General features: G+C 50.3%; 6 protein-coding genes and 2 non-coding genes across 8 annotated transcripts; 2 read left to right on the forward strand and 6 right to left on the reverse strand.

Annotated features, from left to right (window-relative positions):
- Positions 1 to 273: 273 nt before the first annotated feature.
- Positions 274 to 1608, reverse strand: PV08_07706 (uncharacterized protein; the record flags this gene model as incomplete). The annotated part of the gene is made up of 1 exon (XM_016382035.1): positions 274 to 1608. One exon carries the CDS (start codon positions 1606 to 1608, stop codon positions 274 to 276), a length of 1335 nt encoding a protein of 444 aa, XP_016235137.1.
- A 617-nt stretch (positions 1609 to 2225) lies between these two features.
- PV08_07707 (uncharacterized protein) lies at positions 2226 to 3290 on the reverse strand (the record flags this gene model as incomplete). The annotated part of the gene is made up of 1 exon (XM_016382036.1): positions 2226 to 3290. One exon carries the CDS (start codon positions 3288 to 3290, stop codon positions 2226 to 2228), a length of 1065 nt encoding a protein of 354 aa, XP_016235138.1.
- A 512-nt stretch (positions 3291 to 3802) lies between these two features.
- PV08_07708 lies at positions 3803 to 3919 on the reverse strand. The gene has a single exon (XR_001622129.1). It is a non-coding gene; the product is annotated as a 5S ribosomal RNA (ribosomal RNA).
- Positions 3920 to 4737: 818 nt separating this feature from the next.
- On the forward strand, positions 4738 to 6469 carry PV08_07709 (uncharacterized protein; the record flags this gene model as incomplete). Its single annotated transcript, XM_016382037.1, has 3 exons — positions 4738 to 4753; positions 4804 to 4810; positions 4870 to 6469. 3 exons carry the CDS (start codon positions 4738 to 4740, stop codon positions 6467 to 6469), a joined length of 1623 nt encoding a protein of 540 aa, XP_016235139.1.
- A 1263-nt stretch (positions 6470 to 7732) lies between these two features.
- On the reverse strand, positions 7733 to 8368 carry PV08_07710 (uncharacterized protein; the record flags this gene model as incomplete). The annotated part of the gene is made up of 1 exon (XM_016382038.1): positions 7733 to 8368. The coding sequence occupies one exon, from the start codon at positions 8366 to 8368 to the stop codon at positions 7733 to 7735; it is 636 nt and encodes a 211-aa protein (XP_016235140.1).
- A 1291-nt stretch (positions 8369 to 9659) lies between these two features.
- PV08_07711 lies at positions 9660 to 9746 on the reverse strand. Its single transcript has one exon. It is a non-coding gene; the product is annotated as a tRNA-Lys (tRNA).
- Positions 9747 to 10817: 1071 nt separating this feature from the next.
- Positions 10818 to 12471, reverse strand: PV08_07712 (uncharacterized protein; the record flags this gene model as incomplete). The annotated part of the gene is made up of 2 exons (XM_016382039.1): positions 10818 to 12221; positions 12268 to 12471. 2 exons carry the CDS (start codon positions 12469 to 12471, stop codon positions 10818 to 10820), a joined length of 1608 nt encoding a protein of 535 aa, XP_016235141.1.
- A 1323-nt stretch (positions 12472 to 13794) lies between these two features.
- PV08_07713 (uncharacterized protein) lies at positions 13795 to 16644 on the forward strand (the record flags this gene model as incomplete). Its single annotated transcript, XM_016382040.1, has 1 exon — positions 13795 to 16644. One exon carries the CDS (start codon positions 13795 to 13797, stop codon positions 16642 to 16644), a length of 2850 nt encoding a protein of 949 aa, XP_016235142.1.
- Positions 16645 to 17169: the final 525 nt, after the last annotated feature.

Here is a 17169-nt window from a genome sequence, read left to right on the forward strand (position 1 = left end):
GTATACTCGAGATAGTATACTTTACGATCACGACCTTGACGGAACTTACCTAAGGTATGATAACATTTCGTCTCACTTGAAAGGAGCAATTCTTCTTGATCAGGAAGGGATTGTTTCTGTTTTTGCAACTTTCGAATTGACCCTGCAAATTGACTGATAGCGGTTACGTCGTTTAATAACGACCCACGGGATTGACCATTCTCTCCTCAAGGAGTCGTTCAAGGCTTAAAACACCCACCATACCAAGTCTAGTACAAATGTAGTAGGGTATATTTAGGGCTCAGGTCCCGAATCGTCGTCTTCGTCCTCAGATGTAGCTTCAGAAAAGTCCTCTTCGTCCTCCTCATAATCGGTGCCTCTTTCAAAGGGGTCATCTTCGTCATCTTGCGTGCTCGTGACTCCCCAGAGCTCCCAGCGTTGGATCAACATGCCTGGAAGCTCAAGCATAGAATTCCCGACCCGCTTCGTCTTCAGGATGACTTTGCTCGCCTGTAGATACGCTTGACTGAAGGTCTGCCATAATTTGAGATTCAGCTGCGGGTGCGGAAAGTATGGATCGTTGCCTGTCACAGCGACAAAGTATTTCTGAACAATGTCTGTGTCACTCAGAGCAACCTGTGTCGCCTTGTCAAAGTCCAGCATCCACATCTGAATCTCTCGCTTGCCGAAGTCATCGAAGGTAGAAACGGGAGGAGGCAGCCTGCGATGGTCGGGTTGGTAGCTACTAAGTACCGTTGTAGTAGAGGTTCCGATAACAAATTCGACATCTTGTGTATCAATCTGAGCCTCCCAATGCAAGACCGCCAGTCCCAGGGCCATTTCCTCCGCTAGCTTGTCGATGTCTAATTTAAGTTCTTGGGCTCGGTCGACGTAGAGTGGAAAGTTGCGTAGGGTATCTGAGCTATCGTACAGTTCGTCACTCGGGGAATTCTCTCCGAAGTACACACGAACGAGACAGTCCTTGTTGTCAATGTTGCTCAGAACTTGCCGCTGTGTGGACCGATCCGGTTCGAAATACGTCTGCACGATAGCCTCTCTCGTCTCTTTTGTGACGGGCAGAATTCGGTCAAGGTGGAAAGCCGCGGCCCTGACACGATCTGCCTCTGGAAAGCAGGACATGTTCGTTTCCCACCACGAGGATTCCGGACTGTTGAAAAACCGGGCAAGGGGAGAACGTGGGACTTGGTGGTTGGGGAAATCGTCCCGGAAGAGGAACAGACATTTGATGTGGGAGTTGTACGCCAGGTTCGTCAGGTTAAAGTCGTTCCATATCGCCGCAACGTTGGAGCCCTTCTTGATGGCATAGGGTGCTCCGGGCACCTCAAAAATGCTGCCACAGCTGCCTCGCCCAATGTCTCGAAAGGCAAGTTGTGTTTCTGGCGAGGGCGGACGACAGAGGTCCATCCGTTGCGCAGAACTAGAAGCGGTCGCAACAGCTGTTCCGGTGGACAAGGTGCGTCGGAGGATCTCTTCAGGACTCTGGCCAAGCACTTCTTCGAGGAGAATCGAGCGTCGAGAGTACTCCTGTGCAAGCGTTGACGAATTTATTAGCCTAGCTTTATCCTTCAGAGAGGCCCGACCTGTCTTCTCATTAATTTGCGACGCCATCCTCTTGAAATGAACCCTTTATACGCAGTGCGAGCTACTGTCTACCCCGTAATTTTGGTGCTAAGAGGACAGACATCTAATACAGCAGCAAGGGCGTTGTATTTATTGTGAAGACCGCTCGCGGTTTATGTTGACTGTGGTGTAATCTTTATGCTGTGAATGTCCTCAATCATGAATAGACGTAATTATAATCTTCGGAACGATGGTGAGTGAGTCATGGTGGGAAGGGTGCCTACCTCAAGGCTAAAATGTCCCAGATTTGATTCTAGGGAGATCCCCGGACTACCTGTCAACGACCAAGAGTTGTCAGAGTATAAACAGTGGGTATTTGAAGGAGGAATGTTAGTTCAGAAGGACTTGAGTTTGCAAACTTTTTCTTCAACCCAAAAAGGGGCGGGAAGCCTTGGGCGTGACAGCGTCTGCTCCCCCCCACATACACAGTATCACAGCCGTTAGCAGTAGCATCTGAGTACAGTTGAATGTGGTAGCCCCTCTATGGTCAAACACTTACATGAAGACATTGCTTCAGGTTGCTTTTGGAGAAGCCTTGATATACAAGGTTTCCTCCCTACCTATGTCCCCCTTATCAAGCTTTCCATATACCGGACAGGGCTCATTCAAACTCGAGCTTTCTTCCTCTCCTCCATCAACTTCTGCGGGTCCACCAGCCCATGATGTTCCTTTGTACGCCATTGCACTGCCTTGCAGAAGCCGTAGATACACCGCAAAGTTGGCATTGCAACCCCCTTACTCTCGCCTGCCCTTAGAGCTTCACCCACAAGATACTCGTACTCAATGAATCTCTTCTTCCGCGTGTCCTGCATCATACTGGGCGCGCACCAGATCTCCAGCGGGTCTGCGTCAACCATGACCTCAACAAGGGACTCGGGCAAGCTAACGCCGGCTACAGCGGAGGCGGCTGCACGAATCTCGTTCATTGCTGGTCGTACAAGCGTGTTGAGCGGGCTGCCAGGGTCATCATCTTCCGAAGCGAGTCTGAGGCGCGTGGTGTCCATCCCGGTAATGGCGCAAATTGGGTTCCAGACGGCATTGTACAACAGCTTCCTCCAGCGAATGAAGAGCACATCCCTATCATAGGAACACTGGACTTTGCCGGTCGCAGAATATATCTTGACAAAGTGCTCGGCTGCGGCAATCTGGTCTCCAATCTCGAGAGCTGGGTTGAAGAACGGCCCGACCGAGAGTCGATCAGTGTCGTTCTCGAGAACGTGTCCCGGAGACAACTCATCCGCTCCCATGAAAGATACGCCCGACAGGAGGATGTTAGTCGGAAACTCCTTCAGCAGTGGCTTCTCAATGTTGAGGCCATTCTGGATGAGTAAAATGACAGACTTCCCAGGAGTAACTGCTGGTCGGATGATGTCGACCAATACTGGCGGCACGTCTGGGATATTTTTGGTCGTGCAGATAATGTAGTCGAAAGGCTTCGCGGATGGATCAGAGACAACGTCTGGAACCTTGCTTAGAATCTCGGAAGGCCTCCATCCCTCAAATTTTCCATGGTCGCATGAGTCGATTGTGAATCCTTTCTCCTTGACTGCTGCGTAGTTGGATCTCAAAACAGCCGACACGGCCGCATGACCGCCGAGTTCCAGATTCAGGGCAGTCATCGTGCCAATGCCGCCGCTCCCGACGAGCAGTACCCGTACTTTTTCAGCCATTGTGTGGATTTGGCGTTCAACTCGAGTCGTCTTCAGGAAGCGGAGAATACGCTGGCTCGTGAGGGAGAGAAGAGATAAACACTACTTATTGAGAATGCTGGTGACTGTTCGGGCCACATCCTTCGGAGAAGCGCGGGCAACTCCACGATCGGCCAACAGCGTACTCGAGGAAACCTTTTTGTCGTGGGAAGGCCATGTGGAAGGGGATCTGTTTTCCCTAAGCCGTAACCCTAACCAAAGCTCCTCCTGAGATACTGCTGCTTAAATTTAACTACGGACCGGGGCCACCAGTTGCAATGCCAAACGGCAAAGTACAAAAATGCTGCCGGAACTCGTGAACGTCATCTCCTGGAGTGAAATCCGGCTCCAAGACGAGATGGATTGGTCATCCATAGATGCATATAATTCTTCAAGATCACGGCTGAAGCGCACAAGAAAGCCCTGTCCCAACCTACCACCGATTGCTGGACAGATATCTGCGTAGTCAAAGGGACAAAAAGACAAAATGGCAAAAACAATCAACAATCAGGATTCCCACCTGGTCACCCACGGTAGTACTAACTGATCGGCTTGTGGCTTAAGTACGGCTGAGCGGACGGGAAGCCCTGTATTTCACAACCTATGGTCGATTGCGGAAGCAAAAGTACCGATGTATTATATGTCCTAGACATTAATCTTTGTAGAGCCTTTTGCTGTCAAGGGCGCTTTGATACTCACAGAACTTACACTCGCGGTGATAGGAGATGCAGAACATCAGTCCCAAAACCAGGTTGCCCCAGAGGTTTCGCAGCTGACGATCTTTGTGACGGCTCGTACTCATACGATCACGCCTGTTCCCGTCGCGCTCATGTCGTCAGACTTATTCTTGCCGAGTATCAGCTCCATAGGCTCGTCAATGTTAGGTTGCTGGCCACCAGGATTTTTGACTGGCGTTCGGATCCAGTCTCTCCCCGATTAGGACCAAAACATTGGTTTGCAAGCAAGGACGGCGGCAGTAGCCCCAAGATATCGTTCAACTGTAGGAGATGGTCACCCCTCTCTTCTCCGTTTCTTTCTGACTGCTACAGTGGTTTACATAGCCTTCCGTACATACTACATAGCGGCGATCATTTCCTCTAATTCTAGTTTAGTCACTTAATTCTCTTCACGCCGCCACAGCCACAACCCTCAAAACGAGCGAACTCGCGTTTCGAGTATGAGGATTCATTGGGTGTTCCGGCGAGCAACCATCAACTTGAGTCTGAGTAGTACATATTCAGCACGCCGTTCCGTCTATCTGTGAGCCAGAGTCAAATCTCAACGATTCTCCATTCGAGGAGCCAAACCCAGCGGCAGGCGCAGTGAGACTCTGTGGATTGCACACCTGAGTCCTGATACTCACACTTTCTTACTTTCTATATGAGAGAAGGAGCGAAGAGGCAAAGACGTAGTGGATCCAAGGTCCGTTATGGATGTCAAACATGGTATGGTGCCTTTGATGTGGAATGGTGTAAGTCGCTAATCTTGATCATAGCCGGTCAGTAAAGAACATTGCCCTCTGGGTTCCTCGCATCTGAGAGGGAGTTCTAACGCAATGCAGAGCCCGCCGAGTAAAATGCGACGCTGCGAAGCCTCATTGTCAGAGATGCACGAGCACCGGTCAGTTATGTGAATACGCCACAGACAGGCTGTTCCGCAACACGACCTCGGTGTCCAGCACTGAACTCCCTGCGAAATGCCTCAGTCAGAATGCATCTGAATACTCTCCGACACATCATGTAGCACGGTACAAGCATCCATGGAATCAGTTCATGAATGTTGGTTCCTTGGCTCGAAGCTCTGGACTTCCCATGGTCTTCAACGCTCGGGAACACCAACTTTTCCATCTCTTTCGCACGAGAATAGCCCCCAATTTGGGTGGGTATTTTGACGCAGATTTTTGGAACGTCACGCTTCCATGTGTCGCGCATGTCGAGCCTCCTGTGCTGTATGCAGCGCTTGCAGTCGCTGCTACCGAAAAAGCTGTGCCCTCCCTAGCTGAATCCGGGGATACGGCTGAATGCGACGTGATCATGTTTTACAACAGAGCTATTCAGTCTCTCAGGATGGATGTGGCTCAGCACACAGATCGCTTCCGGCATACAATTCTGCTAACTTGCCTCCTATTTATCTGCTTGGAATTCAAGAGAGGTCGCACGGGGGTCGCGCTAGCTCATCTCCAAGCCGGGTTGACCATTCTTTGCGTCCACCATGAACTTGTCCCGGAATTATCTCAACTATCCGATCTCCTACGCAAACTAGACGCCATTTTCCACCGACTCAGCATCCAGGGTTCCCTGATTGGCCAAGTACCTCCAGCAAGGTTTTATAGGCGCCAGGAAATGGCCTCAGGTTCCATCGACGCCAACTTCACAGACATTATGGCTGCCCAGAAAAGTCTTACCTCGATACTCATAGACAGTCTGCGGCCGGCAGCACCCGCGGTCGATGTTACGTGCGCGAGCAGTCCTAACAGCGACGATGTGATCAGCCAAAGCATCTGCGTCCGACAACTACGACAATGGAACCTGGAAATGAAAACCTTCTTGTCTCATTCTTTTTCTGGGCCTAACAACCGGGAAACTCTTGCCGTGAGGTGCATGCAAGTTCAGAGCCTGGTGGCAACCATTTGGACTTCGGCAAATCACTCGTCAAACCAAGACTTTGACCTCGAAATTATGTTTGATTATTATGTTCGGGACTTTCAGACTCTGGTCTCTTTGGCCGCGATTTGCATAAACGGTGCCGATGCTATGCACCTGTCAACTGCATCGGCATCCCCCAACAACACACATTACGCAAGCTTCAGCTTCGAAATGGGACTGAGTTTTGCGCTCTACTTCACCGCCGTCAAATGCCGCTCTCCCAGCATTCGTCGCCGTGCCATTGAACTCCTTTCTAAGGCTACAACGGCACAAGAGGGCTTGTGGAACACCCGAGTTCTGTTATCGATCGCAAGATTCATTCTCAAGCACGAGGAGAGCTTCGTCTCCGGTCCACCTTCGACAGAGAATCCGAAGGATTGGCCGCGCCTAGAAGATCGAATCCATGCCGCATATATCATTCCTTTTTGTGATCTTGAGAGGAGATTGCAGCAAGTCCAATACGTCTGGCGGCCCGGGCAGGCTTGGGAAACATGGACAGAGGATATCTTGTTCTGAGGCAGAGACGGTCCGGCCCAAGAACACGTTCCATCTAGAAATGGTCACAGGTCACAGGACAACTTCGACATATCATATTCGACGGCTCTGCAATGGGATCGCAAAGGTTGAGAGACAGTGTAGAGCTGCAATTAAGGTGTCCGGGGAAGGCCCGAGAGAAAACGGTTTCAGAAGCGTGATTGAAAGGTCCAGCCTTGATTCCATAACAGTCGCTTTTGAGGAATGATCATTTCACCAAGTCCTTGTACTAGTCATTACATGATCTCGGTCTATGCCGATGTTCCTTAGAGCAAAGTAAGCTCATGCCGTGCCATTCTAGTCCTTAGTGGTTCGCATAGACAAACTCATTCCATCAAACCGTCCATCTGCATCTCCTCACGCATCTCCTCATCCACAAGACGTCTCTGGGCCGCATACAACTCATGGATCTCTCCAATCACCCCAGCAGCTCGTTGTCGAGTAGCATTGTATCTCTCCAAATCTTGCCGGAAGTAGTGATCATCTGTGTATCCAGTGTGCAAGACAGCAGCTCTCATTTGTATCGCAGCATAGAGAGCTTTTCGCATGAAGAACTCTTGACCTGAATTCCAAATTAAACCATTTCTTGCCTCACGCCATCCGTGTATGTTTTTGCTCGGAATCTTTCACGAGCTCCGAACCAAGCAGGGAACCCATACCGAATATCCATGTACCAGACCCAGTCATCTCTAATTGTGTTTAACTCGTTTTCGAGCAAGCGTCCTCTAGCCAGGATTTCCTCCTCACGGTGTGCGAGCGTGTTTGCTCGAATGACCCTAGGAACAGTTTGGTCGAGCGTGTTTTCAAATTCCGTCCTAAAAAGGAGCCTTGCCAGCATCGAGGACAAATCGAGGATGTTGGTTCTGGAGGAAAAAGAGAACCCCCGAAGGGGGGTCCAGGGTCTCGGGGAGCTTGGAAATCGAAGGCCAATGGCCGACAATATACAGTCCAACTTTGGCACGCGAGAATGCAACGTTTAAAAGTCTCGCGTTGGTCATCATCGTTGACCCCAAAAGACTCTTCTCGCCCTCCGGATGCACTCGGCGGCGTCGGTATCTGGTGGAGGAGTTTCTTCAGAGCTTTGGATTCGAGATGTGAGCTTCTTGGGCTTGGGAGCCTTTGGTGCAGGTGTCTGGATGATGAATTCACCGATCTTTGACTTGGCCTGGTTCTGGTCCCATCATTAATTGTCATGTCAAGACTTGTTGCACAATCGACTTACTGGCTGTGTTTTTGTCTCGGTCTTCACTCTTCCACAGAATTGGTGGGAAGGACTGCTGGCACTTGGAAAATGTTCATGCCGGGAGTGATATCGAACGCGGCCGACGGATTTGTAGGGACACATGGACAGCAGATTGAGAAGGGCTCGTTGGATGGACATTTTGCATCTTTTGGGTGGAGGCCGACCAAAAGATGTTTACCGTCGTTCTGCACTCGGCTTTTTCGAACTGCTTCTTGCGCGTCGTACAATACTGCGGTTGTTGTAACAAGTGCGTGCATGTTTCGCACTAGGCTCAAGATCACGACAGAATTCTCACGACCCTGAGACAGGTGGGTTTTGTCCGGAGATCGACCCCCATCATCAAGATGCTCAGTCGAATAACCAGCACCATCTTCCGCTTGTTTCTCGAGGATTCTCAGTTGATCATGGTAGCCTGCAATAACCATGATGTCTGCAGCGTCAAGCTGTGTTCCTCTTCCAGTAAGAGTCTTGATCACGCACACGCATTGAGCCTCAGGACCATTTTGGGATGAAAAAGTGTCATATGTTTTGTCGACCGAGATAAGAGGAGGACAGCTTGACAGCTGAATCTGTACGTCCGCTTTGATCGATCGATTGACCGGTTTCACCGACCGTAAGAGATCAATGAGATTCGGCATTGATGCTGAAGTGCCTTGACGAGCGGCTTTCAAATGCCATCATCGAAGAAGTTGGATATGTGCTCGACTAAGGCACCGTGTGCTCGGTACGAGGTTGAAAGGATTGTCTCTGGGAAGCCCTTCCGCTCCATCTTCTCAAAGATAGACACTTGCCACCAAGTTCTAGAGACTGGAGTGGATGCGCAAGGAGGAAATTGCTTGGAGTCTCCAAGTAAAACCACTCGGTGCGAGCGTCATAGAGAATTTCGCCATGGGAATCATCAACCCATAAGGGTGTGCGCATGCGGCTTGATCCTAATATTAGGATTGAGTCGTTGACGGGCGATAGTTCGCCATGAGGACATGAAGCGCAGCACTTGAGCAAGTACAAATCACAATCCTTGCTCGGATCAGTGCTTGCTCCGCCAGGACGTAACGAGTTTTTTGATATCGGCGGAGCGCTGGTTCGTCCCTCAGTGCTCCCTGGTCTCGAATCTTCTCATATCCATATCGGAAATCCGCAGTAGTATGCCAGAATTCTCCGCAGGCGAGGTGGTAACAGACTTCGAGGATGATACCGGGAGACTGCGATATACATATATGAAGTTGGTTGGAAGGATGAGGTTTTTGGAAGGAAAAAGGTGGTAGAAGAAGGGGGGGAAGGGGGGCACTTATAGTTTTCCAGGCACAGGTACGGAATCCTGTAGTGACTCCTTTGAGGTGACAGCTGTCCATGATTCTACCGCTAAATAAGTCATTATTGTATGTCTGTGAATCATGAAATACCAGGTAAAGGCACTGAACATTAAAGTGAACAATAGAGTGAACACTCTCTGGGATTTCTTCGGGAAACAATGTGTCAGCCAATCAGAGGGTACAATTCACTTACGAATACGAAAATATGGCCTCACTTGCCCTCGGCCTACGAGTACATACAATACTTGCCCTACGCTTACATCCCAACAAGTCTCTTGGCTTCAATTAATTCAACGTGGCGACGAAGACAGAGTCATCAATAGGAGGCTCAATTGAATCATTGGGCTTTGATCGCACCCAGTGAAGAGCGCAAACGGAAGGGACACTTTCATGGCGGGCGGTGCTCATGCATGCATTGGACAGGACCGTGATCAGATTACATCATTGCATAAAGCGGCAACAGCACCGCATCCGTGACAGGAAGAGGGAGAGGAATGAAGGAATTCACAATAAAAAAAAGTCATCCCTCCAAAAAAACAAAAGGATTATTTAGACTTTGAAGAAAAGAGTGCCGCAAATCGACGCCCCAAAAAAAATCAATCGCAAACGGGAGTTGAGCCCGACGTGGGGGTCGAACCCACAGCCTTAAGATTGTATCTCTTGTCGTAAGAGTCTTACGCTCTACCGATTGAGCTAGCCGGGCAGGCTGCTGCTTGTTGAAACCGAATTCTGGGGTTTGAATTTAAGTAGTACCGATTTTTGCGGTGTGGGTCGCACGGCACCAACTAGTTAGAGCACGCCAAATAAAAGTCTCATTGGATGGTCTACCCAAGAACCCTACTGGTACGGACACGGTACTGACGCTGGTTCCCGATATTTCACAGTTTCTCATGCTTGAACTACAAAGTTTCAACTTATTGCTAGCATCCACCCTATGAGGTGCTGGCAGATACCTCTTCGTTGGTCATGGAACAATCCTATCGATCATGTGGTGCCGTTCGTGATGAACGTTAAGGGTAAGTCAACACGGGCATGTCGGACATTCTCCGCACCTCGCAGCTCTCGGTACGGCCAAGTATCCCGCCCGCATCGTTCTCCAATGGAGTCGAATATAATGGCCATTATCCGCACCGATGGCGACATACCTGGTGTCCACCGGTTAGGCACTCTGCTCTGTATATACTCAAATAAGTGATAATTCGTCCTTTGATACCGAGCGAGCAAGCGACAGGCCTTGCTGAAAAGTCCATCCACGAGTACGGACACGGCAACAAAAGAACCAATATGGCTTCAGACGGCGGCATCAACGGCAGCAATGACAACAATGTCAAAGACATGATCTCGGCCGACTACGACTTATCCCGACCCATCACATCCACGTCCGGTCTAAGGTCAGGACTGACATCGTACGGAGATGCACATTTCTCGCTGTTCCTGCGCAAAGTCGAGATTGTCTGGAGGAAGTCTACTGTACCAACTTCGAGGAGAATACTATTATCTGCTCACTAGTTAAATTGCTCAGGCCACAGGTGACGAAAATAGACTCGAACATCACGGATATTGTGCTCGAGCATAATTAACGGACCGTCTTGCCCGCCCTGTGCTGTCGTTTATCGTGCCTTAGGCACAGATTGTGTGTGCGGAAACTGTCGATGCAGTCTAGCCCAATGGCAATCCCAAGCACGCAGCTCAAAACCATTCCATAGTGGGATTGCAGAACGAAACTCGCAGGCTCACGGTCGTTTGCATGTGAACTACTCGAGGTCCGCTTTCTTCATGCCCTTCTCCGGATCTTGACAGTGGCTTTCATCGGCGGCAAATGTGTTCGGCCCATCCAAATGTTCTTGGGCCTCGTGGGTAGCATCTCAAACTCATAGTTGAGGAGCATGTATGCCAACAGTAACTTGAGCTCATTTGCTGCGAAAAAGCGTCCGGGACAAGCGTGTCGACCGTGCCCAAAGGGATGATATGATGGCGACGTGCTGACAAAACTTAGGTTTGCCTTTTCCAGGTATGCCGAAGGATTGCTCGTCGTAGTATTGTCCTCGTCGCCAGGGCCCCCGGTACTTAAGGCTTCACGTTGAGATGAGAAACGGAAGGGATCGAAAGCACTTGCATTGGCATACAGCATCGGATCGTTCTGTACCGGGGTTGTTGGTACAGAAATGGTACTTCCGTAAGGCAGGAATGTGCCATCTGGAGCGGTCGCACCCTGGGGACTAACGCACAGACGCGAAAGCGCGCCGACAAAGGACCCCAGACGAGATGATTCTCGCAAAGCCGAGTCCAGTTTGACCATTTTGGCGAGACCTTGCTTTGACCAGTTCCCATTCTCTTCGGCAAGCACCGAAGCGACCTCGTTGCGGAGGATGTCCATGTACTGCATAGAAGGGTCTGAGCTCACCAGATCGAAAATAATGTTTGTGATGCTGAAAGTCGAAGTATGGATCGCAGCAAAGTTCACGGCAAGCGTTCGTTCAGCGATGATGCTCGGGTCATTCTCGACCGAAGAGCCGCATTCTTGTGCGCGACGTATCGACCACTGCAAAAAATCGTTCGGCTCTACCTCGCCCATCTCCTTTTCATCGTCGGACCCTTCGGCGAACAATCTTTGGCGTCGCTGTATCTCTGGCGTCAAGATCTTTGCGAACCCCCGTGTATGTCTCCGATTCGGAAGCGTTATCAGAGGACTCAGAAGAGGACGAAGGAACGCAGGCATTTGTTTTAGGAGCGCTGAGCTTATGGCTATGGATGTGGCGAACCCTTTGCCATGCTCAAGCAAGGTTTGATTGCGGCACGCTGGTAAACCAACCAAAGCACGGTTACTTGTGCGTGCAATAATTTGCATCACCGAGTCCATCACACAAAGTTCTTTGAAGTTCTCTGTGTCAGTGCCCCAGTATTCGTCGAAGCATGTAGAGAGCTCATCCATGATATCGCTCGTAAGAGCACCCAACTGCCGGGTTAGATCAATTCGGACGGTCTCGTGGTGAAGCGGCCTTTCGACGATAAAGGGGTGTACAAAGGTATGATCGATTTGCAAGACGTCTCGGTGCATCTCATCCGCGCTGAGGACACTATCTGGTTGACTGATAAACCATGACATGGCCGATATTGGCATTATTATTTCCTCGCCATTGATATCGGCTATGATGCAGGGCCGATCCCGCTTTGAACACTGTGCCTCTTAGTGAGACTGGATGCAAATTAGGACGGGAACCTACCTGCTCATAGGCTTGATATATTGCCTCTTTGTAGTTGAAGGTGGTTCGAAAGCGGGCGCGAATCCTCGTCAAGAATTCTCCATCATGAGTGTTGATCCAGGGGACATCCGGTAGAGCTTTTTTTGATGACTTTCGAGATCGAAGGAACAAAACCACCACGAATCCAATTGTAAGCAGCAGCAAGGGATTGGCAGGGCCAATCATGGCTGCAGCGTTGAGAATCGGCGCAATACCTGAAGATCTGTTACCTTTGACGCGCTGTTGAAGTCGTCCCAGAATACCGATGCTGATGGACTCCAATGAGTGTAGAGTCAGAAAAACCAAGTCAGCCAGGCATGCCCAGCAACCTCAATAACAGATAGCTATCCGGACAGAGGAACAGGAAATATCCAAAAGAACACAACTGGTCTGCAGTACTACCTTTAAAGCCCCACACGATGGTGAGCAATGTCAGATTTGGTCAAAGCAATACCAAGTTACCACGTTTAGACACGGATGTCGAGATACCGGACTCCTCTTACGGAGTAGATGACCTCCTCGAGACACCTTTCTCAGCCTACCGAGCACCCTGATCGCACGGAACAACTAGGAGTGACAGTCTCGGAGTCGAAGGGATGCAGCAGAAGGTTGTCGGCTTGCATGCGATCTTCAAGTCTAGGCTCTACTTTCCCAATTGCGTCTTCAGAGATAGAGATGTGTCGCTTACCGAGTGGAATCGCGGAGATTCCACTTGCCGAAAGCCAAATGGCCGTCAAGCAAGTTGCAACTGAGGCAGTGGACGAAACGGCCTTGTCGACGCGTTTCACACTGTAGATAATGCCGCGTCGAAACGTGCTAACGCCGTCTCAGGATCTTTGATGTACGAGATCCGATGCGACAGGGAGAACCCTTGGACGAGGAGTCTGTAGACCAGTCCGAGGGATAAGTCGGCGGTTCTCTGGCTCAACGGATAAGCAATGTCAAGTCAGCGCGAGCTGCGGGCTGCGGGCTGCGAGCTGCGAGATGCGCAAGTCCAAAGGCGGCTGTCCAGAAGATCCGCAGTCGAAGTAACGTGTCCTCTCGAGAGAGGCTTTGTTTCTAAGCTTATTATTTGGTAACCCACTGCTAAAGTGGCTACACTCAGTAATACCTCAAGGCACTCCGTACGGCAGAGTATATCTACAGAATTGTGCGGGCACGATGTTAGTGACTAACCCGAGGCTACCTAACTCTATTAGGCCCTCCTGAGTGCCCCAAGCATCATTGCGGACTGCAGCTACCAGCCTATTAGGTGCATATAGGGGTCCTTTGGGCACCGAGAGCCCCCACCCTCAAGGCCTGTGCCTCCCCAAAATCCAGTTGCAAACACGCACGCGTCAGGTCGCGAATTTCAGATCCAACAAGATAAACAATCAACAGAGCCTTAAAGACCACGGACTGCTCGCAAACAAATGGTCTGCACTCGGAAGGGACATGATACATTCCGCGTCGCATCCCTGATCTGTTCCTTGTCATGCCAGGCGCCTTCTCGGCTTCCCAGTCGTGTCCATGGCTGACCCACGGTCGACTCGCATCGAAGGCACCTTGACCTCGTTGTTTGAAAGCCTCGTCCCTCCCCCGAATATCGACCAGGATGACACCGAGACTGAGTATCGCATCGATCGTGCGATCCAGAATGCAAAGGATATCGTCCTGAATGCCGACAGCAGATTGCCCTCGGACACCAACCAGGCGCAGGACTTGATCAAGAGAAAGTTGTTAAGAGAAAATGCGTCGCCAGAGAAGGCTGCACGGTTCAGCAATTTATACTCCAGGTTATTAGCCATACCTGTCTTAAATCAAAAGTGGGCTATTCTTTATCTTCTCTACAAGTTGTCTGACGCTTCGGTGCTCGATGTACACCCTCGAGATCCTCTCGCAGACTCGGCTCACTTTGCCAACATTCCCCGACGGCACACGTTATCTTCTGCAAAGCCATATCAGGTCGACGAACAGGCGTATGATGATGGTGGTGGTGATGATGATGACGACGACGTGGCTTCAGCAGAGGTCCCCTTCCCAAGAGGTCGAACGATACCACCCAAGGCAAAGGCCGACGTCAAAGTCGAGAAGGAATTGCCAGCCCAAGAGGCGCAATCAACAGAAGAGGAACAGGAAGCAGATCCTGTGCAGCCAATGAAGGAACGCCTTGTTTCACCGTCAGAGCCGGAATTATTACGAGACTTACCATTCAACCTTCAAGGAGTGTCGTCGACACATGTTGAGTTTACAGGGGTAACTTCGTTGAAACTGCCTACAACACTTCCGGTTCCGATAATATCTCTGCTTCATGCTCTCGCGGAACCGTGTTTGCTCTATCGAGGCTTGGCAGAATATACCAACGGTCAAGAAGGGGGTCTCATCGACCAGAGCCTTCGGTCTGCCATTAACAATGAATTGCGCTCATATTTGAGCTTGGTCGCGTCGCTTGAGTCCGAGATCAGACAGGCCCTTGCCGCTCTCAGTCAATCTGAAGATCCGCAGTCACTCAGAGTCACCAGCGTAACGCTCAAACGATGCATGATCTGGACCAGAGATGCCACTATGGGCTTGCGGCTGATGAAGCTCATAGTCGAAGAGTCTCAACAGAAACGAGGGGGGCAACTACTGTCTCTCATCCACAGTCTGTCTTCTTCACATGGTGATCCTTTTGTGGCATCCTTCGCCGAGAAGCTCTTGGCCCATGTTGCCCGGCCTTTCTACGAAATGCTGAGGCACTGGATTTATGACGGAGAACTTGTTGACCCCTTCCATGAATTCTTCATCACAGAGCCCGACCCAAATGTCTCCCAGGCGGTAGACCACCGACATGTGGCGACATCTGTCTGGGAAGAAAAATACAAGCTTGACACGGCAATGGTACCATCAATAATATCCTCTGAATTCTCGAAAAAGGTATTCCTGATTGGAAAGTCTCTCAACTTCATTCGCCATAATTGCGGCGACTCCGACTGGGTTATTCAGTACTCAAAATCAAACTCCAAGTCTCTGGACTTCGCCAATACGGCCAACCTTCCAATGTCCATCGATGTAGCGTACAAGACAACCATGTCTCGCTTGACACACCTCATGTCCACAAAGTTTGGCCTTTTCACCCATCTAAATGCGATCAAGAAATACATGTTGTTAGCTCAGGGCGACTTCATTGACTTGCTCATTGAATCGCTTGCACAACATCTTGATCGTCCGGTGAATTCCATGTATCGGCACAATCTCACCTCCCAGCTCGAACACGCAATTCGGCATTCGAATGCTCAGTACGATGACCCTGAAGTCCTACGAAGGCTGGATGCTCGTATGCTGGAGTTGTCTAGCGGCGAGATCGGCTGGGATTGCTTCACCCTGGAATACAAAATCAGCGCTCCATGCGACGTCGTCATCACGCAGTGGGCGAACACACAATACCTGAAGATTTTCAATCTCCTGTGGAGAATAAAGAGAGTCGAGTTCTCTCTGAATACTACGTGCAAACGCTGCATGACTGGAGGTCGAGGTGTTCTTGCCGGCGTCAATGACAAGCTGGGTCGTGATTGGAAACGATCCATGTGTGTGGTGGCAGAGATGGTGCACTTTATCAACCAGTTACTGTACTATCTCCTGTTTGAGGTCATCGAGGCTAGCTGGAAACAACTCGAGGAAGCAGTTCACAAGCCAGATGCCACTCTTGACGACCTCATTGAAGCCCATACCAACTACCTCAACAACATCACCAAAAAAGGGCTTATCGGCCAACAAAGACATCCAATCACTGGTCAACAAGAAGACAGCCTGGTTGCGCAGGTGCATCATATATTGAAATGCATGCTGAGCTACCGCGAAGTGATTGACTCGTTGTACAAGTATAGTGTTGCAGAGTACACTAGGCGACAACAATTTAACGCAAAGGTTGAGCAGCGAACGGCACAAGGTCGATGGGGAATAACCGAGAAGGACCTCAATGGTGACACACGCGCGAGTACCCCTGCGTCTTTAGCACCCTCGAAAACAGGTAGGAGAGTGCAGCTACTCCCAGAGGAAGGCGACTCTCCGCTTGTTGGACCTGTCGGCAGCCTGGCTCCAGGTGATGACGAAACGCAGCTGAATTCTTTACGAGCAAGGCAATTGCACCTTTCGGCCGAGTTCAGATCACGATTAAGCATGCTGCTGTATGACCTGGCGCACCAACCCGACGTGGATCTACGATTCCTGGGAGTCGTAATGAACTTCAACGAAGTATATCAGCCGGTGAATGTGCGGAGACAACAAGCCCGGCGTGCTCGGGAGAAGCGTGAGCTTGAGAGGAAGGCTCGCGAGGCCGCCGTGTCTTCTGAGGCAAATACCTCGATGGAGAAGGATATGAATAGCTCTACTAGAACTTGATGTGTTATGATATGATGCAAGCTGTCTGAACGAAGCGACTAATAAGTAGCTTTCTGTAATGCTCGATCCTTGTTGTGACCCCATCTCCCGAGACATTTACGATAGCTAGTCGAGAAGGCTAATCGATGTGACTGCTGACCACCTCTACTAGTCTGCCACGCGTTACAAGCATTTGTGGAGTGACAAGTCGCTTTAGGGCTTACCTGGTTCCAGCGGATACGGGATACGGGATACGGGGGAGAGTTGGAAGCCTGCAAGAGTGCGATCCTGCAGACTCCACTATATTCATGGTATTGCGAAGTACGGAGTACCGAGGCTGTTTTTACCTCAACTCGGACCACGACCCACGCTATCATCACTGTTGAGTACCAGCAATCACCAGCATTAGTTGTTTTGGTTTTATTATCCACAAACCTTCGGCCGTCTGGTCACGACGTTCTTAGTTCAGATGGTTTCCTAACAACCTCAAGTAGATTGTACTTGACGCACTCCGAAATCTAAACACCTCCTCGTGCAGTACCGTAT

Source organism: Exophiala spinifera, assembly GCF_000836115.1.
Source record: "Exophiala spinifera strain CBS 89968 unplaced genomic scaffold supercont1.5, whole genome shotgun sequence".
Classification (NCBI taxonomy): Eukaryota; Fungi; Ascomycota; class Eurotiomycetes; order Chaetothyriales; family Herpotrichiellaceae; genus Exophiala; species Exophiala spinifera.